We start from the raw sequence: 25355 nt of genomic DNA, 5'->3' as shown, positions 1-25355 counted from the left end.
TTGCAGGCATTCGAAAGTAGGAATTTCTATCCTGCGGTATTTAGGGTGACGCATGGGTAGATTTTTTTCTTTGGGTTATTTTTCGGGATGGTCGAGCAAGATAGAAAGGGGTGATTTTTATTAAGACTGTATGTTTTCTTGCTCGGCCTTTGACCCGTTTATTTTAGAATTTTTTTATTTTTAGGGTTTATTTAAGGGGTTGGTAAATTCTTATATTTTTTAAATTGTTTGTTCGAATTTTTCTACAGTTGATCCCCGCCTACATCTTAACCCTAAAGCTAGATTCCCACTCGACGGAAAAGACGACGGCACCCTGGCAGAAAGGGGTTCGACCGAAAAGTCTTTACGCCGAGCCCGACAGAATTACCGTTCGGTCGGGTGCAAGTTGTGTTCTATTTTTTCGGCTGCATTCGGCGAATACGTCGGTGTTTCAGCCAATGGCATTATCCCACGTCATAAATTTCATGAGCGCACGCATACGCGGCATTTTTTTGAGAGCTATTACAAGTAGTGGCTGACCAAGGCTTAACGGAAAGAAAAAGTAAAGTTTAATTAATGGAAGTAAAAAGATATTAGATGTTAATAAGGAAGATTTTATTGATGAGGTTAGAAAATATCCATTCTTCGTTCGAGTGATAATATATAAAACATTGATTGAAAGGTTGATATAAGGGTGAACTATAGAATTTTAGCATCTTTAGCCAATTTATGAAACATTGATTTTTCATTTTTCAAGAGAAAATGCGGTGAGTTGAATTCTACAATTCGGCCCTGATCTAGAACCATCACCCTATGAAGAGTTAAAAGACAACCATGTGGCCGCATTGTTTAAGCCAGTATAATTACTAGATATACTAACTTGTCGTACTCCAAGATTGTGTTTATTCTGTGCGCGATGGTGATGATGGTAGAGTTGGCGAATTCGTTCTTGATGGTCTCTTGAATGAGATCGTCGGTGTCCATGTCGACCGAGGCCGTCGCTTCGTCCAATATAAGAATCTTAGAGTTCCTCAACATGGCACGAGCTAAGCAGACCAACTGACGCTGTCCGACGCTCAGATTCTGTCCTCCTTCGGCCACGGGGTGATCCAGCCCATGCTCGAGTGATTTCACGAAGGATTTTAGGTGTGAGTGTTCGAGGGCGGCCCACAGTCGCTGGTCGTCTTGTTGCCCAAAGGGATCCAGGTTGAGTCTGAGCGTACCCGAGAAAAGGACGGGCTCTTGGGGGATGATGGTCAGCCGCGATCGTAAATCGGACAAGCCCAATCCCTCCGTTTCCACTCCGTCTATGATAATCTGACCGCGCACCCCCTCGATGAGACGGAAGAGCGCCAGCGTCAGTGACGACTTTCCGGAGCCTGTTCGCCCCACGACGCCCACCTTCTCTCCGGCTTCTATTCAGACATTTATATCATTCAAAACCAAATCCAATCCTTCGCGATATCTGGTGCTATAATTGCGGAATGTAATTTGTCCTCGTTGAGGCCAATCAGATGCAGGTTGAGATTCTGGTTTATCCCACTCAGCCTCAGACACCAAACGACAGTATTCGTCAATTCTTTCTATGGAGACGACATTTGATTCCAAACCAGTAGAGGCAGCGATAAAGAGTTTCAGAATTTGCAGTAGCTGTGATTTTTAATATATTAAATCAGTACTTGTTAGTAGACAATAGACAAAAAAGAAAAATCTGCGCAATGGCTTTTCAAAATTCAGGAGATATTCTCATTAGCCAATTAAAGAATATATTATATTTGAAAGATAAGACATGATAACGACTTAAGTGTATAGATAATGGTATATCACCAAAAGTATATACATTTAAGTCTCGATCAAGCAGAGGTAGAGTGCTAGGTCATGCCCGCGTCCTCTATTTCCTATCCACCTTCGGGCCGTCCTACTTCGAGTCGAGGGACTTGGCTATATAAAGTCGGGTCAGCTGTGTAATAAAGTGAGTGTACAGGCTCATCTTGTTGCAGTCTGTTCAACAGTCTGGTTCATTTAGTCATCATGATAGTATCCTGTTAAGTGGCAGTTATCACGGATGGTTGTTGGTGTTAGCTGAGAGTTAATTAGCTAGTGCGGTAGGCCCATTCACCTTCTAAGCTAAGATCTGTTTAGTTTTAGGGTATATTGACCTTGTTAGATGCAATCCAGTGATTAGGTCCTTTATGACTAGTTTCCGCTCGTTAACGTTCTCAGTTCGTGCCATCACTTCAGTAGGCCTAAGATGGAACACAATTGGATCTACTTTCACCCTAGTAAGTGTTGCTTTTAGCTACCTCCGAACGGCGCACCCCTAGTCTGGCGCTCTCACTTACCATCCTATCACATGCATTGTAATTAGCCATTATCATTATTATTTACTTATTTCTTCATGTAACAATTACTAACCCTAATGAACCTGAATCAAGAGATCAAATTTCTTTATTGGTCTTGAGCTCATTGTTTCAACCTGTAACCTAGCTTTTACAGCAAATCGGTTACACAAAATTTTTTAATTTAAACAAAAACCTACAACTTAAGATTCTTTCGTCATCCTTTTATATTAGTTAGGTTTCTTTAACTCTTAACTAATTATTATGAATGGTTCTGTTGAGCATTAATTAAGAATGACAAACAACAACCACGATTCTCGGGTGCCATATTTGATCTATGGTTTATTACAGCTTGCTTTGAAAAGTTCGTTAGCGACCCGTAGCGATGAGTATAAAAAATCATTTCAACCGAGAATATCACATATGTCAATTACGTAACATGGTACTAAATATTACTTTGCACTAAAATGTACTTTGAATGAAAGAATATTGATCAAAGTATAAAACGTGCAGAGGAAACTCGATCTATCAGTAATCGATCAAATAAAGTGATATGAGTGTGAATCGCAATGAGAGAAAATTCAATAAAATCGACCAAATAAAAGGAGTTTTCACAAAAACACAAGTTTTTGAATTTTGTAGGAAGGAAAACATGGTTTCACAAATAATCGAAGTACGAACAGGTTCTTTTACAGTTTCCAGCCCTTTCTCACTAAAGATAGTGTAGAATATATTCTTATCGAGTAATCGGTTTTACCATTGCTAAATGACCTAAATAAGCTTCTTAGATTTTAGTCTTAAAACGTAGCACTTCATCAGTGTAGTAACGCGAGTAAAGTTCTGAAAAGTGTTTTTCAATGCCGCGACTTGAAACGACAATTAAAGGTATTATTGATAACGTAACAGCCCCACTTACAAGTATAGTGGAAGTAATTGTACCTAACCTAAAATTACATCGTCACTAAAGATGATACAGCGATATTAATCTCCCATTCGAACCCCTACATGCAATTCCACCTCGAGATATTTTTTGTTAATTCAGTATCCATTAGTCTTTTTGTACCGTCCCACTTTAGTGACGTTTCACTTTCACGCTAAGAAAAGCATTATCAGGAGTTAAGCAAAAAACCAGCGGGGATTTTAGCATATAGCAAATATGTTGGTTTACTCGTTTGGTCATCATTCGTAGAGCTTACCCGATCGGCATTAGCCAAGATCAATCCTACAACATCAGCTGACAGAGTCCCTTTGCTCATAATTAAGAAAATTGCGGTGCAAAACATCAAGCAGTTTCCCAAGATATTGTAGCGTACTGACAGCCATCTGTAAAGAAACTGTAATTTATTGAATAAGAGTTGCGATTTGGAATGCCCGCTTTGCTTTTCAACGTAGTGTTTATGCTGAAAAAGCTGTCGCTTCAAAATGAAAAATAGGAGATTGAAACCAGGCTTTAATTACAAAATTAGTGAACGAGATACCTTTGCGCCATGTTCATCATATAATTAGAGGCAGTACATTCGTCGATCAGTTTTAGGAAGTGTCGTTCGAAGTTCTCTCCAGCGTTACACGCCCTGATGACAGTGGCGCCACCCACTGATCCTCCCACGTGCGAAAACAGGAAGGAATTTCTCAAGCTTGTTATCCGCTTGAGTTGACGATTGCTCGACATCAAGAAACGCTACGAAAGATAAGGGAAAATCTTCAGTTTATATGCCATATTACGGAGTATTTCCCCCCGGGAGTAGGCGCCTACATGCCTTCTACAACATTTTGAAAAAGTCCTGACTGACTCACTGATAATCAACGCCCAGCCCAAACCGCTTGCCCTAGAAGGATGAAAATTTGCAGGAACGATACAAATAAGTAGTAGGCACGTACTAAGAAATATTTTTCCAATCCGCCACCATCTTAATAAATGGCGCCCAGAAATATAAAAAATCTTCTCTATTCAACAAAGTCCGTGCAATTCAACCGATTTCACAAATATTAAATATACTGGTTTCCTTTAACCCATAGACGGGCTGAATGGTCTCTGGGTTCGATTTGTTGCCATCTTTTTAAATGGCTGCCAAAAACTTAAAAACCCATCTTTATGGAATAATGTCCGCGTGAAAAGTGATAAAAAATGTCCCGACTAGCTGACGGGCAACGCCGCAACGCTGACTGCCTTTGTTCCTAGGGTGCTACAAAAATATTAGTCATCAGTAAATTCTACCCATTCTTTATATCATTTTGATGGAAGTTCCTATTACACACGAGCGATGCCGCGGGTAACAGCTAGTAAAATATATTAGGCCGAAACACTTAAGCGCTTCAATATTTCAATGATTTGTAGTATTTTTTTTATTTAGCTGGGTGGAAAAGTCTCAGTACAGTCGTGGCGCCAAGGCCCCTTTCTCGTCTCTTTAAGGGCTCTTCTACAGGGTTCATACAAACCTGGAAAACCGGGAAAACCTGCAAAAATCAGGGAATGTTCATAAACATACCCTTCATAGGATTAACATTACACTATACTTTGGAGGCTCATAACTCTGGTTATATTACAGATACGGGGATGCCCTTCAATTATGTAATAGTCATAATTCCTCCCCCTCCTTCGTTAACATTTGCTCCATAGGATAATCCCTATACGGGAAGAACGTGGAAAATTCAGGGGAGTATATGGGGAAAAACCTGGAAATCTCAGGGAAATTTGTTTTCCAAAGATGTATGAACCCTGTTCTACGCTTAATAAAACATTATAAAAATAAAAATCATGTAAAATTCCTGCTGTATTCGGAAAATTTCGATAATAATCTTAAATATGTTTAATGTTCATTGGTATGTTTCTATTTTTCAATAGTCTCGGTTCAAGAGTTCCAAGCTATAAAATGCAACCAACTCTAAGATGATTTAAAATCAAAAGCTGCCATCTCTCACTCGATAGGAATTCCGTGTTTAACCACGACTATTAACAATTGATATTAATAATTACATATGACATGAGATGAAAATCTAGTTCCTACCTGAAGTAAAACGTATCCAACGACAACAACAATGCAGGGAATTATGAATAATGGTAAGTATATCGCAATTCCAATCGTGAAAGCCACTAAAAGTACTAATCCGCAATTGGTTACCCATAAAACTGGAGGTAATCGCTGGTCGAGTGCGTCGATATCTTGGGAGAAACGATTGAGTATCCTTCCTACGGGAGTCGTGTCGAAAAAAGATATGGGAGAGCGAGTTACGCTGTCCAGCATTTTATCGTGTAAAGATTTCGCCACCCTTAGACAGTGAAAGGCGTTCATCATTACCATAAGAAATCCCGTAAAGGATTGGCCTAGACCAAGAAGGACTAAAACCGTTATACGGGTTGTCTTTAAGTGTGGGTTAGCCTTAAAATCTTCCTTAGAGTCGGCGCACCACAGAGAAAGCCAGTACACTGCCGCGAAATTAAAGATTGTAGCACTGGTGTTTACTACTTCGAATATCGCAAACCTTGTAATACCATATGCTTTAAAATATTGTTTGTATTGCGATAAGGATATCTGCAAACGCCCAAAGTGAGCAGAGTTTTTAGTTCTCAAGAAACCAAGATAATTCCAAATTCACCACGTATATTAAAGAGTACGTACATTTCCTTCTTTGAGCGTCTCTTTTGTCATGAGTTTTGCCTCATCTTCATCCGAGGCTTTTCTTTGGGATGCAAGATGAAATCTCTCATCTTTGACTTTAAATGTACTACAAAAATTGAATTTCCAAAATTCATAAACAGCTCTTTAAATTTAAAATAAGGGCTATCTCTACAAGTATTACACGCCACATGGCGTTTGTCCCAAAATATTCCAGTCGAGTATTTAGTAATTTTTAATTTAGCTTGCGGTAGAAAGTGTAGATACAGGTTGAAATTCACTTACGACCGTTCTTCTTTGCTCTCTTCGCTCATGTGTTGCGCGAAATAATCTCTAGCCATTCCCTGACGACTCATGATTTCGTCATAGGTTCCCCTCTCGATGATTCGTCCGTTGTTCATGAAGAAGATCTCGTCCACTTCTCGGATGAAGCTCAAGTTGTGCGTAACCAAAACTCTGGTCTGTAAGAGATTGAATTCCTATTTGTAGCCTGTTCGAGGAATTTGCGAATAGAGGCAATTTGTGTCAGTGAGTGATTAACAGCAATAGTATATTTTGTTCATTTTGAGCCACTGTTATTGGAGTTGCGCGGATTTATATCAAAATCTACGTGGCTTACGAGATGTCAGCTGATATTTATATCTCAGTAAAGAAAGGAATTGCTATCCGGCTTGCTATATTGAACTACTATCGAGATTTAAACAACGACATGTCGACCACACATTTTGATTGATCAAAAGCGCTTTCAAAGAAGATATGAGTTGCGTTTTTTACTTTTTTTCTAAGCAATCCCTTTGGTCCGAGGACTTCATTGAAGAGATGTTTGGCTACGTGCGAGTCAACCGCCCCCAACGGGTCATCAAAGAGATAGACATCGTCATTTCGATAAATTGCTCTGGCCACGTTGACCCTTTGCTTCTGACCACCACTCAAGTTGATACCCTATCACGTAAAATTAGTAAACTAAAGCATTTCTAGCGAAATCTATGGAACTATGATTATAACGTTGCCACGCCAGGTTTTTAAAGTACAGCGCATTATGTTTTAGAGTATTTTTCCGCAGCTTACCGTGAAACACATCTTATATGGAATGCGTTCGATAAGATCCACTGTCCTCTGTTAAGCGCGACACCTTTCATCATTATTAGCGTAGCCAAGGAAGACAATGTAATCGTGTTAAGCCACACTGGATGGAAACAGTCTTACAGTGTTACATCCTATGCTTTTTAATATCGCATATTCATTCGCTTCTGCCTTCCCTCTCCCATTTAATAACGCACGTTTGAGCTTCATTTCAAAAAGTGCTTAAGAAGCAGGATGAAGCTATTTTAAAACCCCACCTTCATTAAATGGCAGTGCCATAAATTAAGGAGGAGTGGAAAAGGAGACGTAAACTATGTTCGCATTTACATGGGAATGTGTTCAGAACTAGTTCGCCCAACTCGTTTTGAAACCGTCTTCATTACCAATTGGAATTGATTTCAACAGCCTCGGTTCACACTTTAAGAAGCCTGATTTCTATTAATCTGTCAACTAGGACTTCCATTAGTGTTGTCTGCTAAATAGTTGAAACATCCTTAACAATAGTCTCATATCAAGTAAAATATCCCAGAAAACTAGTTTTTTCCCTTTTGAAATAACCCTGAAAACTAGAAACAAGCCTTCAAAAATTCCGAACCCATTTAAGTTTGTTTGCGGACCAATTTCCAAAAACCGCGTTCATAATTAGTTTCTTGAGTATTTAGGTTTGTTCACACTTAACTTTTAAAGCGTTTTGAATCGATTAAAACCGGTTTTCCATGTATGGGTGAACATGGATGAATTGTGTGCTGAACTAGTATTCTACAGCGCGAGCCTAAACTCGAAGCTTGCTAGAAACGAGGGCTAACGGGATTCATTTGGTTCCTTCTTGTCACGTGTTTTACTGTTTCTATATTGAGATACTATTTGCGCTCTCTCTCCAACACAAAATGTACTATTTACAAAACACCTCTTGCTGATTGTGCAATTGGAAATCTGATGCCGCTTGCCAAAAGATAAGTTAGAAGCAAGTGTTACACCATCCCCCTTCCTCCCGTTGTGGGAGTTAAGATTTACGGTTGTCATTCTAAAAAGCGAGTACAATTCTCCTTTTCGACTCCTCCTTGCATAAATAGACGGATATTGAGGATTGCCAAATCCAGATTTCACTGCTTTTTGTTTTACTATTAATGACTTTAGCTCCTTTTTTTAACCCGACGTCACTTTTCAAAAACCGAACTTTGGTTGACAATTTAGCTTTTTTCTTACAAAATCTTTGGGTTTCAATGATACATACTCTTTCTCCAATCTCAGTTTCGTCGTGAGCGGGTAGCTGGTCGAGGTCTTGTTGGAGGGCGCATGCGCGTATGATGCTGTCGTATCTTTCCCGGTCCATTTCGTCTACGAAGAGTATATTCTCTCTGAGTGAGGTGTTCTGGATCCAGGGCTGTTGAGTGACGCATCCCACTCTCCCGGCTACTCTGACTTCCCCTTGCACCTTCCGCATCTCGGAAACTAGAGCGGACAAAAGCGAAGACTTGCCACAACCCACCGGACCAACCACGGCCACCAAGGAACCACGGGACACTCTCAAATTTATGTCCTGAAGAGATCCTGCTGCTTCGTCCTCCAGGTTCCAATGAAATATTCCCTTCTTAATCTCAATTGCTGAAAGTTTCATAGAAATGAATTGATGTTAAGGTTGTTCAAAATTGACCAGTGGTTAGAGGCTAGTTCAAAAATATCTAGAAACTATCAAAAAGGGACTTCAGGCGTGTAAATCATGTTGATTAGCCTTTTTTACAAATAAGATTTTTTAATAGAGAGAGATAGTTGAGTCTTTCCGGGGTTTTCTTTGATAATTAATTAAAGCACTAATCCCAAGGATATCCAGCCCAGAATACGTTTTAACCTGCGGTATAAAACTACTATGTGAAAACAACCTGATGATCAAAGGAGGATTTTTATATATCAATTCCCCGGATTGGTTGCTCTAGTTCTGAAGAAAATCTTTAAATTCTACCAGTTGATTTTTGAGATGAAATTCATCTGCTTGTGTTGGAATAGTTGCCGGAAATAACTAAAGACGTATCTCATTTTCTCAAGTCCCTAGTTAATTAACATACCATATTGGGCGTCGCTAGCCATCTGCTCCACGTAATGCTTGGTTTCTCCACGACTCAACAAGTTTGCAATTCTTTTTACCGAGACTTGTGTCTGAAAAGAATTTCTTTTTGAATTTGTATTACTTAGAAATGTTTTAAGAAAAGGAAAGGTCAACGTGACAATCCTGTATCATTCTTTTTCTATGAAAAATACCAAATTGTTGGGGAATGTTTTGTAAAATGAAATTAGTTGTTATTTAATTTCATAACTTTGTTTTAGAGTAGCGCGATGGCAATCGAATGATTCGCAACATCATAAGGACATATTTATTTAAAACGAAAAGGCTTTCGCTCAACTCGTCGAAAGGGTTCATGTCAAACTCGTGTCCCCAACTTCCTACCCCCATTTGTTGTACCTACGGTTACTGGTATGTTGTGCGTGAAATCTAAGACCAGAAAACAAAGATGGACTTGAATTATAAGCTAAAACCGCCGTTCTTCTAATGGCATCTCCTTTCGTCGCCCCTAGCTGGAGAGTCCCGAAACTTTTTGAATCATAGGTCATGTTATGCCTATGATTTGAGACGAAAAAGTTTCTATATTGGTTGCAGCGTGGTGCTAGAAAGGCGCTTCCCTGAATAAACCACGCGCTATATCTTCATTCCAGTCCACCTATGTTTAATGATCTTTCGTGAAATCGAGCGAAAAAAATTGCCTAAAAGTTAGGATGATTCAAATCAAAATATAACGGCTCTTTTTGAGTTGATTTGTTTTTTGAATAGAAATTCCTTCCTACTAGAATTAGGAGCTTTAGTAAAAGACATTAAATTCTTTAAAAAAATTGCACGTAAAAAAATATTTCGCGTCGCTCACCGGCTCAATCACTCAACCAGTCTTGGAAATAGCACAGGTCCACAGGTCAAAAACCAGTTTATTAATTGCTCGGACCAGCTTTTTTATTCGAAATCCGGGGGTTGCTGGTCCTTGGAACCAGTTTATTAATTGAGAATATTTATGAAAATTCAGGAGGGACCAGTTTAAAAATTCTAGTCATTATAAATTTCTACTCCACGGATATAGACTCCTAGCCTTGACTGGATCTCATTCTTGCCTTCCTTGCTACAACCACAGCTCACTCGATCACGCTTTGGCTTCACACGCTATAGAAGCCCTTCCACACAATGTTTTTCCTATGTGAAAGCGCGTGTTGGACTGTTGGTAATTTGGGGCTTTTTCGCTCGACAAATCCAAGGAGCCAGCTTTTAAGATGACCGGCTATGGGAGGAACACAGTTATTTAGCCCTAATTTTGAAACTACTGGTTCAAATCTCTTGAAATTTTAAAGAGATGTGCAAAACAACGTTTGCTATTTTCTGGAAATTTTCAAAATTTTCCCTTTTATAGTTTTTTGCATAAATATTAGAACGAAAGTTAGCCCTACTTAAAGGGCTTTGTCTTCGAACCGTTTTATAAGTTTCTTCCGTTTCACTCGATCGAATGTCTTGAAATTTTAGTGAGAGGCATATTGAACGGTTTTAAATTATGATGCAAAGTTTCGAAGTTTTTAAACAAACAATTCACTTCCGGAAAATTCATTAAAATTTTGTTTGTGAATAATCCTACAACCTATTTTGTCGCTTAGGGAAATTTTAGGAAAAGAACTATTCGTTTTAAAACTTCGAAATTTTGTACGATAATTTAAAACCTTTCAAGAGACTCGAACCAGTGAAACTGAAGGAAACAAATTTAAACTGTTTGAGACTAAGCCATTAAATTATGGTAAATTTTCGTTTTAATTTTCTTATTAAAAGCTTTGTAAGAGAAAAACTTTGCACAAAAATAGCAAACTTTATTTTGCAAATCTCATTAAAATTTTAAGAGATTTCAACCAGTATTTTCAAAATTAGGACCAAAAAACGGTGTTCCTCCTATTGACGGCAATGTTAAGAGTTCACTCTGATTTTTGACTTAATTTTGCTTCTATAGCCCGATCGAGTGGGCTGTGCGTCAACGAAATAGGATTAGGACAGGTTTTGGACCTGTAAACCACTTTATTAATTACTCAGACTAGTTTTTTTGTTCAAAAACCGAGGGTCACGAGTCCTAGGGACTTGTTTATTAATTCTAAACTTTGATAAATATTGAAAGGGGACCAGTTTATTAATTAAAGATTTTCGTCCAATTTCGACTCCTTTCTCATTGCAAGGAGTCTTAATCTTATTTCCTAATAGATAGTTTTCACTCAAGGAGGATTCATACCATTTACACCAGGAGGCCGGGCTATCTGGAGGACAAAAGCAGACGGGTTTTTGTCCTCCAGATAGCCCGGCTTCCTGGTGTAAATGGTATTAATCCTCCATGTGTGAAAACTATCTATTACCTCAACTCCTAGTCGTAGTGTCAGGTTAGTAGTAATCAGTACAGCGTTGCCAGACGTACGATAATTATAGTACAATGCGATAATTTTATGAGTTACTATAATTATGACGCTGTACTAGTAGGCTAAATTCGATAATTCGGCTTCGGCGTACGATAATTGTACGATAATTTAGAGGGAAATCTGGGCACAAAAGGCTCGCTAGAGGAAGAAAAAGGTGAAATAGGATGAAATTATTCATGTTTTAAATCCAAAGGCAGGATGGAAGAAACGTTTGGAGACGTTATTTGTCCATCTCCTTCAGGACCCTTGTAAATATTATTAAGTTGTACCGATTTTAGTATAATTGCAAGGTCAATCAGAACACCGCTGGAGCGTATGATAATTTTGGTTGAAAATCGATAATCTTTTGGCTTTCGTACGATAATTTAGTCAAAGATGGCTAAATAAAATTATTAAAAATGATTTGGGACCATGCAATTTTATATTTATAAATAAATTTATAGTGGGACCAGTAGTAAAATAAATCGCACAGGGGTAACTGGTCTCAGGGACCAGTTTGAATATTGTTGATGTCGGGGTCACTGGTCCCGAGGACTATCTGAAAAAAAAACCTTATTTCCATGGCTGATTGGGATAAGGATTAGTGGAAATACTACTTTCGTGAGGGCTTCAGCCCTTCCAAACTTGAAACCCTGGCGACGACACTGACTATCGGAAAACAGGTAATTTATTTAGTAGAAGAAGCACATACTAGATTTATCTTTGACCCTCCCTGACACCGTTCTTACCAAAACTACTGTATTTACTAAATCCGGGAAGGAAAGCATTGACGTTGCTAGTAATCGTACCAACTGAAAGGAGACGAAAGCTTTCCTCGAGGTGAGAACGTTATCTTCGTTAACCAATACGTACATGGCAAAACACGGTGATGTAATCTGAATATTTAGAAACAATAATTGTAGGAATGAAGGTAAGAGCGTGTGTAGGCCATGAAGTTCAGTAGTTTAATAGAGATGACGACCAACAGATAAACATCTTTAACCAGTCTAATTTCGTCCCTGGATTGTGGCATTATCGTCTATCTTGAGCCTTTCGGAAGCGTGGATATTTCAGGGGCATCTGACTTTTTGAATTTAGTTTGAGCGCTTGGTGGGTACAATTGCATTGTTATCTAGTCACGTGAAATAACAGTCTCACCCATTTAGAACACGTGGAGTGGTAGGTTCCGGTAAGGTTGGGAGAGGCTAGATTAAATTTTGATGGTTCAGGTTAGGTTAAGTTTGGTTAGGTTACGTAATTATTTTCTTTCGGGTAGTCTCCGTGATTTAAAAATAGACTCGACTCGAATCAGTTATGTTTGATTATCCATTAAATATAATTATATCCTAATGAGATTTCAAAATAGTTTTTCATCAACTTACGGCGGAAGAAATATTTTTGAACTTGCCTTGCTCCACATAGTCATATGAGACAGTTAATTTACGTGACTAGATTCAGTGCAATGCTTCCGTTTATTTAACCAAAGAATACGGAGCTGAAATCTCTACAGCTCTGTGTGCCTGGTGTACCTTGCATTAGCAGTTACTGAAATAGCACCCGCGATTCCAAAACAGCGGTATTGTTCAAAACTGCTGTTTTAGAACTAGCGGATTTTGTTTTGGGAAAAGCAGTGTTTAACTATAGATTTGAACAATTATCAACTTTGCAGTTTACATTACCTATTAAGTTCAAATAGATATTCATAGCCTAACCTTACCTAATTGGGGTTCAAAAAACCGAGCCTAGTCCTTCATAATCGACTACCACTTTTCACATCCCGGTTGTACTACTCTTTACTGAACTGCTGTAACGGTACACCGCGTTTTCAAGAACCGCTGTATTGGGAACCGCCGCAATTGGTAAACTGTGTTTTAGGGAACCGCGATTATGAGAACCATTAATATTTGATCTGCTCATACTGGAACCACTTATATGAGGGCTTCAACATGTCTGATCGATAATAATAATACACTTATAATAAATGTTTTACGTTCGTACCAAAATTGGTATGAGACTAGATATAAATATGTTCATTCCTTGTAAGAGGCCTTGTTTCTTCATGAGTGCAATTTCTTTCTTCCTAATTTCAAGGATGATTCTGTGGAATGATCTCTCCCAAGCGTACAATTTCAAGACGCGGATTCCGTTCAAGATTTCGCTCATCATTTTCATCCGGTTGTCCTTCAGCTTCATAAGCTCAATCTAATAAACGAGATCACAAGGAGAATAATCAACATCAAGGTCATATCTCTCCACCTTACGGATGAGGGTATTGTGTGTCAGTTTCTCGCTGACGAACGTCTCATCTCGAGTGTTCAAAAAAGTTAACATCCCAAAGCAAGGCCGAACGTATTTACTGTAGAGTAACTGTAAACGGCATATGAACAGCCAAGTTTTTCTATCCTAACATATTTTCTCGCCCCAACTAAAGTCCGCCACTGAAAAATTTCGCCACCCCCCTTAAAGGCATGAAACTTAATTTTTGGATTGGAGGTTGATTCTGCACGTGAAGAGCTATTCGGCCAATAGGGAGACGGAGTTCTTAGCAGACGATCGGAGTTTTTGTTTTGGCAGATCGAGTTAAAATAACGAAACAGATTCTTTTAATATGAATTTTGCTGTATCTTTTTTTCTCTTCTAATTTATCCATTATTTTAATTAAATACCGTCTTTAAAAAACATTAGCATGCCACACGATACGCCGTCGCCGTAAAAAATGTAAACACCGTTCACATGGATGAGCCCTCCATGCTTGAACTTACGCAGCCTAAAATCAGCCCCACCTACGTTAGTTCGAGTGTCCACCGCTGTGGAACGCTGCTTCAAAAGCTTGTTCTCAGTTCACGCGAGCTCGGTTGGAAATGTAAAAGAGCTCATCGTCACAACTTTCAGACCTAGAGGCTATGACAAAAAGCCGGAAATAGGACCTTGATGTTGATTATTCTCCTTGTGACGAGATATATAAAGAAACCATTCGCGAAAACTCCGAATATGGTGATATTGCAGTAAAAATTAACATTCGTCTCAGTAAAGCGCAACGGGCGAACTGTCACGCGAGCTTAAGTTCGAGCGTGTATTTGAGGAGTTTGTTTATTCGAGTGCGGGTAAAAAGCTCTATAATATCTCGAGGGCCTCAAGTTAAGGCATCTTGTTTTTTTTGGCTCTGAATGCGTTACGTAAAATTTACCTGCAATTCTTTGTATTTCTTTGTGCTGAGATAGTTCAGTGGAAGAAGAACGACAATAGGTACGATGCCAGCAAAGGCTGAATAGCCCAGTTCTTGATACACGAAGGTGAAACACAGTACTGTTTGTACCGGCACCGACCACAAGAGGCCCAGTTGCGGCGACAGAATTTGGAATCTGTTCGTGTCGACGTACATCGTGTTCAGTATTTCGCCCATTGTTAGCTCACGCCGATCGCTGCTTGTCAAACGAAATGTCTGTTTCGACCAATCTCATCAATGAACTAGCGTCCCACTAATCCACGATAATAACTTACTTTTTTGTACAGAACATGCATGGTGGCGGATCTGAGTCTCAGTCCTAGTTTGGTGTGAAAAATGGCGCTCCCTTCTTGCAAAAAAGATTGCGCGAGACCGGCCAGACCGTAAAGGAAAGCGTAAAAAATCCCCTTCCATAATGGATCTTGACTCGTCGAGTAATCAATGATGGTACTGTAAACGTGAGTAAACTGGTTAACTCGGTTCCAAAGTTTACTCAATTCTTTGTCAATCTCAGCCTCTAATAGAATAAGTTTTAAATAACACGGCTGACCTACAGAAACAGAAAATGTTTTTGTTCGTGAGGTTGGACCTTTCTCTAAGCTTCAGTATGAACAAAGAACCAATTGAAAGCGACAAACGAACTTAATTTCACGCTTTAAGTGAAAACAATGTAGATGTCGCTCTTCTTATTTCAATTTAAACTTATATTATCGGTTTACCAAGGGAATTTTATTAATTCTGAGAGAGCGGTAGCTCTCTTAGATAAGACTTCATACTGCTTTTAATGTATAAGGAGGGTTTTTTGTTTGGATGTAGTTTTTTTTGTATTGTATTAATTCATTCGAAAACATTCCACAGAACTACAATTCGGGCCCTTAATATGTGGTTAAAATTTCAAAGAGATCCATAAATTAGTTTATTTTATAAAAAATAAAGTTGCTAAGGGTGGTTTTCATTTCCATAAAATTAATCACACCTTTTGATGAAAAACAGGAATTTTTCCCATAGAAATAACATGGGAAATTTTTCGAAAAAAACAAATCGGTTATTCGTGATTTAGGAAAACTATACGTTGGTTAGTTTTGGGAACGGTCTTAAATTAAACTTTAAACCTTTTTCTAGGACCATTTTTAAGGTTTTTGAGAAAAATTAATTTTAAGTATGTTTAATTTTAAATTTCAAAAACTACCCCAATCTGCGATATTTTGGCATGGATACACTGTTTTATTAGCAAATATCAGCGCAACCAATATTGGCCTTTTTTTTACGTATAGTTGCCTCATAATAATCCGATTGTTTATTCTTAATGCCTTTTGGTTGAAATGGCCTATCGATAGTGAGATAAGACTGCTTTAATAGCTTTTTTCCCCTTTTTCACCCCGTTTGTGGCCGCCATTTTTTTAAGGTGAAAAAATTTGATAGTGGGTCCTTTTTCGTTGTCATTTTCATATATTTTGAGGATTTGCTCATGGATGGATTTTAAATATAATATAAAGTAGGTTTCAAGCTTTAATATAAGCCCAATTTCATAATTTTCCACCTTTTTATTGTCCCACAATCTATTTCTAAACTTGGCACTTTTTTTAAGGCGGTGAAATTGCGCTAAGCCTTGGCTTTCCGTTAATTTTTGCCGTTTAAAAAAATGTTTATTTCTCGTTGCCCGTTACTTCGCCTTCTCGTATCGTCGTACTTTTAAAGTTTAGACTTTGAAAGTAGTGCTTAGTTTTCTTAAATATTACTTAATTGTATAAAATTTTAATATTATAATTGCGTAAAACGAATTCAATGTTTTTTGTTGATGGAACGCGCCTTGCATTTGAATTTCGTTCCCTCGAAACTACCCCCTTTAAGTTACTGGCCGGACTCCGCCGGAGGCTTTTTCTTTATCGCGGCGGTCGCTCCTTCAGCCCCAAAAACAGCTGTAGTGAGAATTGTTATTTACTAAAATGTTGTGTTTGCATTTTAATGCTTCTAATCGTAATGCGTGTCGAGGTTTACGAATCCAACGTGTGTTGCGAAATGAAAATCAAGGGTGGATACTGAAAATCAAGGGTGGATACTATATGATCTATGCTTTAAAAGGAATTTGACGGCGACATGCAGCCAAGCAAAACGGTATTAGGCCTTGCCAAAACTTGACTGAGCTAGTGCACCTTGTCAGATTATCATGTCTATCTATCAATGATATAATAAATTCACCCTCGGATATCCTGTGACGAGGAGATGGTTTTAAAGTTACTAACACTCGATTTTGGAGGTAGATATTGTCTTGTGACACTTGAAGTAACGATTTAATCTTATAAACAAACTAACATTATGAGCCCATATCGTAAATTAACCGATGTTGATATTAAAGCTTAATTGAAATATAAAAAAACGTCTTGGTTTGGACCAAGGCCGAAAAAACAAACGATATGTGTGAGGTTTATCAATTGGCTGAAGTTTCAGATATTGCAATTTTTTTAGTTAAATCAATATTAAATTCAATCAACTGATTTTACTCTTAATCGATCTATTCCCTCTAAATTTATTCAAAAAATAGCATATCTCCGCTTTTTCAAGAACAATTCCATTTTCCGAAAACATTTTATCATGAAATTAATTATTTTGAAGGGAGTACGTGTTGAGGAATTTAATATTGAATATTTGAAATACTAGCTGTGTCTAAAAAGACCAAGCGAACTTTGACATAATTCGAAAGGAAGATGTAAATATTTAATAGTGGATGCCAAACCAGGGTGTTGCACGAATTCATACATTTAATTTAGTATATCGAAATGCTACATTTCTAATGTCGCGACTGTGAAAGAAAGATTGCACTGCAATTTCTCTCTTCGTACTTTATACTTTCTTGGGGGGGGGGCGGGGTTAAGTTAAGTGTGACCTTCTTCGTTTAACTGGTAATGAATGGAAATGAATACAAAACTGAAACGTATTTCTTTTTATGTAATCTTTACCTATACCTTTGGTTATATTTATACCGATATCAAATTTTTCCAGTGCTACAGATAGCTACCTTTTACAAAAACCTCACAGGATAAACGATGTTGCTTTGTCTTAAGTATACGGCATTCGTTTATTAACTAGTCTGAACAAAATAAATTTAAATTATCATATTTTTTTTAACATCAGTCTTCTTAGCAACTTACCGATTTAAATTTTTTTTTGATGCAAACTTGAAAATTTGTCAAGCCAGCAACAATTAAAACTATGTCCGTCAAGGTGCTTACACGAAATCCCTTCAAAATAATTAATTTCATGATAAAATGTTTTCGGAAAATGGAATTGTTCTTGAAAAAGCGGAGATATGCTATTTTTTGAATAAATTTAGAGGGAATAGATCGATTAAGAGTAAAATCAGTTGATTGAATTTAATATTGATTTAACTAAAAAAATGGCAATATCTGAAACTTCAGCCAATTGATAAACCTCACACATATCGTTTGTTTTTTCGGCCTTGGTCCAAACCAAGACGTTTTTTTATAATATCTGTCACTTCAGTCTTAATGTAATTAAATTTTGAATAATTATGTTTGCTTTACCGTCATACATTTGGGGTTGATCTATTTCTAATTGCTTAAAGAAGTACTTCAGTATCGTTAATTACATTTAACTTATATCCAATAACATTGATTTCGATAAGCATATAATGTTGCACTTTATTTATGAAAGAAGCTTAAAAACGACGGTATTTCAAATATGGAAGAAAAATATTTGTTTCGTACACTGTACACTGTATACATATACAGTGGTGTCGAGATCAGACCAACAGCTTCCTTTATGTACAACCCCCAATACTGCCAACGGGTGATGTCATACTAAATTATACAGGGTGTAAATAAATGTTTAGAACTCATGTTTTATTGTATGCAAGTGACAACGAGAATACTGGAGAATGCAACAAACTATTTTAAAGCACTGTCCTACGATTAGTCTTAGAACGTAGGCCTCAAATTACAACCTCTTAACTGTTTGGTAAACACCTCAACGTAAATATTCGACGTTTCTACCATTGTGGTTTAGGCACTCTTCCAGACGACTGTCCATGTCTTGCAATACATTTGCAAGCAGTAAACTCATGACGCATGGTAAGACTAATGGTATTGCCGTCTTACGAAATCCTCGTCCGTTAAGGCTTGATGTAGGGGGTATGATAATGCCGGTAATGATGCCCTTGTAAACTGGCACAAACAGTAGAATGGCTTAGTGCAACTTCTTGTTCCACCGCTCTACTATTAGCATGAATTGGCTTCAAAACGTGCTACGATGTCAAAATCTATATCCTCATTACAGACTATACAGTCTCTTCTACGTTCACGATCTTGCACTACCGAAATCACGAAGGTGCTCGCCAATGTTGGAAAAGGTGCTTCGCACCGGAAGTTGTCGGTGTGGAAACCGTTCGGCATAAAGCACTGCCTTTAGTTGAACGTTACTGCGACCTTCACCCAAAATAAACATCCTGTCAAATTTGTCCTGGTTGGAATAGGTTGGCATTTTGCTAGGAAACGAGACTGACTACTGTAATTCTACTACTTAAAGGGCTCCTTCGGACCCTTAGACACATGGCCCCGCGGATTTCCGAACCCCTCTACCTAGCCAGAGAGAGGGAGAGTACTGAGGAAGATCGTCTATGAAGAGGGGATGGAAATCCGCGGGGCCATGTGTCTAAGGGTCCGAAGGAGCCCTTTAACTCCCACACTGAAGACCATGTATATGAAAAGGGACCGGAAGTACCTCAAAGTTGAGTTTTCAAAGATTGTCAGATTGAGCAGGTCATGGGATTTAAAGTGATGAAGGTCGCTTTAACGTTCAACAAGTGACACCGCGGTATGTTTTTGGTGCTCCAATGTCCTCACCCGATAGGTCCAAACAATTACCATCCCGTTTTTTCGGCCCAGCGTTGCGGTATTGCCGGTCCCATTAGAAATACAAGGTCTGTACTGTTACAATTGTAACAATACTCCTGTTAAAAAGGCACACATACTGTACCCCCCCCCTCCCCCCAAAAACACTTTTAAATTTCGCGCCTATTCAATAGCTCTCTTTTCAATATGGGAAAAATGATTTTAAAAGACAATTTATTTAAGTGTAAGAATTAAACAGGAAAATGGAGGCTGAGTGAAAGATAAGTGTAGTTTTAATTATAATTTGTTAGTTTAATTATAAGGTATCCATGAATTTACCAAAAACATTCCTGTTTTGGGTTAATTTCACATTAATTATACTTAATTAAGTTTAATTTAACGGTTTATCTAGTGTGGATTTAGTTTATAATACAAGTTTCAATGAAATAATAACTTTAATTGCAATTACTCTAAAACATGTATGCGCTTTTGATGTATTTTAATGATGAATTAATTCAATTCGAAAGTGAAATAGGAAACATCTGTGGCTGTGCGAAAAACTTGTGTTGTTTTAATCTTAATTTGAGCGCAGTTCGGGAGAATCGATTAAGCTTAAAAATATAATTTATTGGAATTTTTTACCCTAATTGGAACGTTTTGTGCAGTTTAACATTTTTGCCACAGTCATTATTTTACCCTAAACTTTTGAATTTCGCGCCAATTAATGTACTTTAAACATAGTTGAAATTAACCGAAGTGTGAAATAGAAAACATCGGGATTTACCAACGGCTTGGGTAGTTTTAATCTTAATTAAACAGTTTATTTAAAAGTTATTTGAGCTTTTTATCCAAAAAATGAATATTTTTGGTTTAATTTCACGTTGCAACGGTCTACCCCGGGGAAAATTAAACTGGCCGATCGTAAAAAAAGGGGGATTTCCGTTACAGGACGTTAGGTAGCCCTAATTTAATTAAGGGGGACCTCGTGACAACGTTAAGTCTTAAAAACGGGAATTGTAAAGATAGGCCTAATTAATTAACTTCCTCCCGTTGGAATTCAATAAAAGAAATCATCATACCTTCTGCTCATGTTGAAGTCAAACGAATTTAATACACTTTTAAATTTACAAAAGAAAACTTTCACGACGATTCCCAAAAGGACGACAGCGCGAGTACAAAACTAATTTATCGCGGGTCGCGGGACGGAGCTTCTTCCCGAAGACGGCTTCCTTGGAGTGACGTGAAGAACAGGAACAAGAGTCAGAGAGAGAGAGCCGTGGGTCTCACACGTGTTTATATACAGAAATCATAAGGGGGTAGAGAGAAGGCAGAAGGAGGTGACGTAGACGACGAAAGGAGCGGACATATTCCGAGGAATAAGTCTGTCCCTTTTGTCGTCTGCAACGATTTCTGGATGAAACCGTTGCAAACGCCCCCTCGAAAAAAAGAATTTTGAAAATAGGTGCGAAATTAAACATAATACAGATTTTTACAAATTGAGAAACTAGTAGCAAAATACTCCGTTATGCGGATAGCTAACAATAAGATTTTCATTATTTTGTTCACGTGAGGTGTTTCAATTCTAAAAAGAAAATAAATAGAACATAATTAAAGAGGTCCATTGGGATCGGAGGTACACGGATCGCAATGTTCTTTTGATTTCTTTTCTGTGGCTAAACTGCCGTTAACACTGTTCTCCTTGGGTGGGCTAGTCTAATTCTTTCCCAAGGAGGTTTGGCGATAGGTACTCGTTTGAAAGTAAAATCTTCCGGTTCTATATCTACGATTCCTTTCTCTCGTAAATATTGGGATATTTCGTTTGGAGAGCGTAACATGCGGCTCTTTGGCCCTGGTGGGTAGTAGTACACGTCCATATTCACTTTTCCGGGTTGGACAGTGTGGCGATAGCATAACTCGCGAACCCAGCCCTTCTTGAATGGTTTCTCATAATTTGTTGCCCGATAATCGTGAATGGTGGGAGCTATGAGAGGTTGAGTGTCATCTTCGCTAGCTGAGGATTCTGAATGTTCTATGATTGGAATTATCGAAGGTGGAGGTTCTCCTTCCGCACTTGTCGATAGGGTATGCAATTTTGGCGTCTTTTTTCTTGGTCTTGCCGAAGAACTTCCTGTTGTCGGAACTCTGACTCGTTTTCTCCTTTTTTCTCTATCGGCGACTCGGTCTGTTTCATCTGATGATGAACTTAGTTGATCTGGTTGTTGGGCTTGCGGCCGTCTTTCTCTTCTTTGAATAGGTGGATTTTGAATAATTAAGGGTTCTTTTGTAGTGGTATTACTTGATGACTTTCTTAATTGTTTCTTCTTTCGTCCTATGGAAGAAGATGTGGTCGTTGGGTGACTTCTCTTTCGGAGATCGGGGATCTCAGGTTCGTCACTGGAAAGACTGCTACTTATTGATTTTCTTACTGGTCGTCTTTTAGGTCCTGGAACGGCGGATGAGGTAGTCGGATGACCTCGTTTTTCCGGTTCCGGTTCGGACATTCTATCGTCATCAGTAGAAGTGCTCAGTTTTCGCAGCGTTTTTCTTCTAGGTCTGATTCCTTCTGTTGTCGTTGTTGTGGGGTGATCTCTTTTCGGTCTTTCGACTATCGGAATTGAAGGGGGATTCACTTGAATTGTCGCTGGAGGAGTTAGAGGTCCTTGAGGCAATGGCTCGGTTTCTGGATGCGTCTCTCCTTGATTGACAATGTTGTCCTGTAATTCCACTTCCGGCTGGATTTCTTCTGGTTGACGTATTTCTGGTTCTTGAGTTTTCTTTTTCGGTATTCTGTCAACAAATCGGAATGGGCCTATCATTTCTTCTACTTCCTCAAAAGACTCTGAGGAAGGCTGAGGTCTCTCTTCTAGTACTTCTGGGGGTGGTAACCTTTCTGGAGACTGATTTCTTGGTCTTGGTGGAGAGGGGATCTCTTTTGGTCGAGTAATTTCATCTTCCGGGATGTTTTCCTCAGGGATGTTTTCGACCTGTTCGATTATTTCTTCTCTGGGAGTTTCCGAGTCTTCATTCTCCTCTAGGGGAACTTCTGAAGTTTGGTAAAGTTTGAGTTGAGCTATGTTTATGGGACCTGTTTTCTGTCCAGAGATCATGTCTTCGAGGATGTACACAAGGGGACTCCTTTTTTCCACGATCTTGAAAGGTCCAGTCCATTTCGGGCATAGTTTTCCCATCCTTCCAATATTTGCGTTAGATAGGGGATGAGTTAACTTCCATACTATCATTCCAACGTCAAATTCGAGATCTTCTCTTCTTAAGTCGTAGTATTTTTTCTGTTTGGCTTGAGCCAATTTCGAGAAGTCCTTAGTCAACTTCCATTGGTCCTTTAAGATCTTCAAAGTCTCGGATCTGTCTTCAAATTCCTCTAATGGCATTCCAATGTCAATGTCCCATGGGAGTCTTGGTTCTCTTCCCATGTTGAGGTAAAATGGAGATCTCCTTGTCGTTTCATGTGGAGCTGAATTTATCGCGAAGGCGAGAGCGTTCAAAGTTTCGTCCCACGTTCGGTGATTGTTTTCCACGTAGATTGAAATTGTTTCTCCAAGAACGCGATTAACTCTCTCTGTGATGTTTGACTGTGGATGATAGGGAGAAGTGTGGATTGGTCCAATGTTGAATAGCTTGCAGGTGTTTTTCCATAGAGAGGACACGAACTGGGTTCCTCGATCGCTCAGGATCTGTCTTGGCGCTCCCCATCGGCAAACAAAGTTTTTTAGAGCTAGGGCGCAAGCATCCGCTGTTATTCTTTTCAGAGGTACTAATTCGACGAACTTGGTCATGTAGTCTGTGAACACGAGTAGGAATTTGTATCCTCTTCGGCTAACGGGAAATGGCCCCATGATGTCTACTCCTATCTTGTCGAAGGGTCCAGTCGGGACTGTGGATATCATAAGCCCGGGAGTTTTCCTGTTGCTTATCTTGTATTGCTGACATAGGACGCATTCTCTGACGTACTGTCTTACGTCCTTGTCCAGATCGGGCCACCAATATCTATGTCCAACTTTTTCCTTTGTCCTTTAGTTTCCTCGGTGCGCGGAAAGTGGATGGTCGTGAAGAAGTCTCATAGTTTCTCTTCGGAGTGATTTTGGTAGGTAGATTCTTGCTGGACGGGTTCCAGACGCTTTTCTGTAGATCAAGTTATTGACCATCTCGAAGTCTGGGTGTTCCGGAGGATTGTCCTGTCTTAATAGTTCAATGAGTTCGCGTATAATGGGATCTTCTCCTTGGGCGGTAATGATGTCATCGCGGTCGAAGATGTGAAAATTTGCGTGTGGGAATGGAGGAAGAATGTATGCGTGGTGAGAATGATCCGAGGGGACATTCGAGTTTTCTGATGACGTTTCTTGATTTTCCTCTTCAACGTTGGAGGCGACTGACATAGCAAACAGTCCTAGTGGGGCTCTTGAAAGGGCGTCGGCGACAATATTTTCGACTCCTTTCTTGTGTTGGACCTTGAAGTCGAAGGTTTGGAGATACATGGCCCATCTGACGAGTTTAGAGTTCGGCTCCTTGAGTCCGAATAGCCATTGTAGTGCTTTATGGTCGGTTACGACGGTGAAAGGTCTACTTTCCAGGTACGGGCGGAAATGTCCTATGGCCCAGTATATCGCGAGACATTCCTTCTCGGATGTGCTGTAATTTGCTTCGGCATTTCTTAGGTTTCTGCTGGCATAGGCGATTGGAACTTCAATTCCGTCTTGGATCTGTGATAGCATTGCTCCTAGGCCCGCGTCTGAGGCGTCCGTAGTTAGGATACTTGGCGCATCTGGCTTGTAGGCTGCTAGAGGCGGGGAACTGCAGATGGCTTCCTTGATTTTCTGGAATGCTTCCTCTTGAGCGGGACCCCATTCGAATTTGACTCCTTTCTTTTTCAGGTGGTTGAGCGGGGTGGCTATCTTTGAGTAGTGTGGTATAAATCTGTGGTGCCATCCAGCCATTCCAAGGAATCGTTGAAGTTGTTTTAACGTCTTCGGTTTTGGATAGTCCTTGATGGCTTCCACTTTGGACGGATCGATGTAGATTCCAGTTTCGTTGATGACGTGTCCCAGGACTACTGCTTCTGACTGGGCAAATCTGCATTTCTTCAGTTGAAGAGTGAGGCCTGCGTTTTTCAATTTGGTCATGACGTATTCCAAAGCGTTCTTCTGCTCCTTCCAAGTTTCGGATGCGATCAGGATGTCATCTAAGTATACGACGATAGAGAAATTTTCTCCATCTCGGAATACCTCATCCATCAGACGCTGGAAAGTGCTTGGGGCATTGCAAAGTCCAAATGGGAGAACGTTGAATTCATATTTTCCGGCGTGAGTGATGAAGGCGGTCTTTGGTGAACTTCCTGGCTCCATTTCGACTTGCCAGTAGCCTGATTTCAGATCCAACGCTGTGATGTATTTGGGTTTCCCCAACTTACTTAAGGTTTCGTCTATACGAGGAATAGGGTAGGGATCCTTGGCGGTTATAGCGTTCAGTTCCCGAACGTCGATGCAGAAGCGGTACTTCTTTTTTCCTGTTCCGGATCCGTCGTCTTGTTCCAGGATTACGACTGGTGAGGCCCATGGTGACGTGGAGGGTTTGATGATGCCATCTTTTAGCATATCGTAGATGTTTTGTTCGATGATTTTCTTCTTTTCGTCGCTAACGCGGTATGCTCTTTTATGTATAGGCTTAGCGTTACCTGTGTGTATTTCATGGACTACCAGACTGGTCCTTCCTAATTTGTCGCTGAATAGTTCCGGAAATCTGAGAAGGAGTTCCTTCAACTCTCTCTTCTGCTTGTACGAGAGAGAGGTTG

The 25355-nt window shown here is 39.3% G+C and overlaps 1 protein-coding gene and 1 pseudogene across 1 annotated transcript; both read right to left on the bottom strand.

Annotated features, from left to right (window-relative positions):
- Positions 1–573: 573 nt before the first annotated feature.
- LOC149596213 (ATP-binding cassette sub-family C member 2 pseudogene) lies at positions 574–1398 on the bottom strand (annotated as a pseudogene).
- On the bottom strand, positions 1398–20751 carry LOC149596212 (multidrug resistance-associated protein 1-like). The gene is made up of 14 exons (XM_089861260.1): positions 20629–20751; positions 14978–15152; positions 14664–14918; positions 13475–13678; positions 12226–12372; positions 9079–9169; positions 8250–8620; positions 6707–6874; positions 6218–6393; positions 5936–6041; positions 5324–5848; positions 3797–3996; positions 3515–3641; positions 1398–1629 (listed from the first exon to the last, which is right to left on the bottom strand). The coding sequence occupies exons 1-14, from the start codon at positions 20637–20639 to the stop codon at positions 1399–1401; spliced, it is 2787 nt and encodes a 928-aa protein (XP_089717386.1). The 5' UTR covers positions 20640–20751; the 3' UTR covers position 1398.
- Positions 20752–25355: the final 4604 nt, after the last annotated feature.

This window comes from Phalangium opilio, unplaced genomic scaffold, assembly GCF_054372755.1.
Source record: "Phalangium opilio isolate 3A_F unplaced genomic scaffold, DU_Popi_V2 ptg000390l_1, whole genome shotgun sequence".
Classification (NCBI taxonomy): domain Eukaryota; kingdom Metazoa; phylum Arthropoda; class Arachnida; order Opiliones; family Phalangiidae; genus Phalangium; species Phalangium opilio.
Note: the sequence above shows the minus strand (reverse complement) of the source record. Positions and strands in the feature narration are given on the sequence as shown.

Bases quoted from the DNA above. Each gene is read 5' to 3' on its own strand.
- LOC149596212 (XM_089861260.1), bottom strand. The intron at 13,679-14,663 runs GTAAATTTTACG...CTCGTTTATTAG, and splicing joins AGAAATACAAAGAATTGCAG to ATTGAGCTTATGAAGCTGAA. The intron at 5,849-5,935 runs GTACGTACTCTT...GGGCGTTTGCAG, and splicing joins AGACGCTCAAAGAAGGAAAT to ATATCCTTATCGCAATACAA.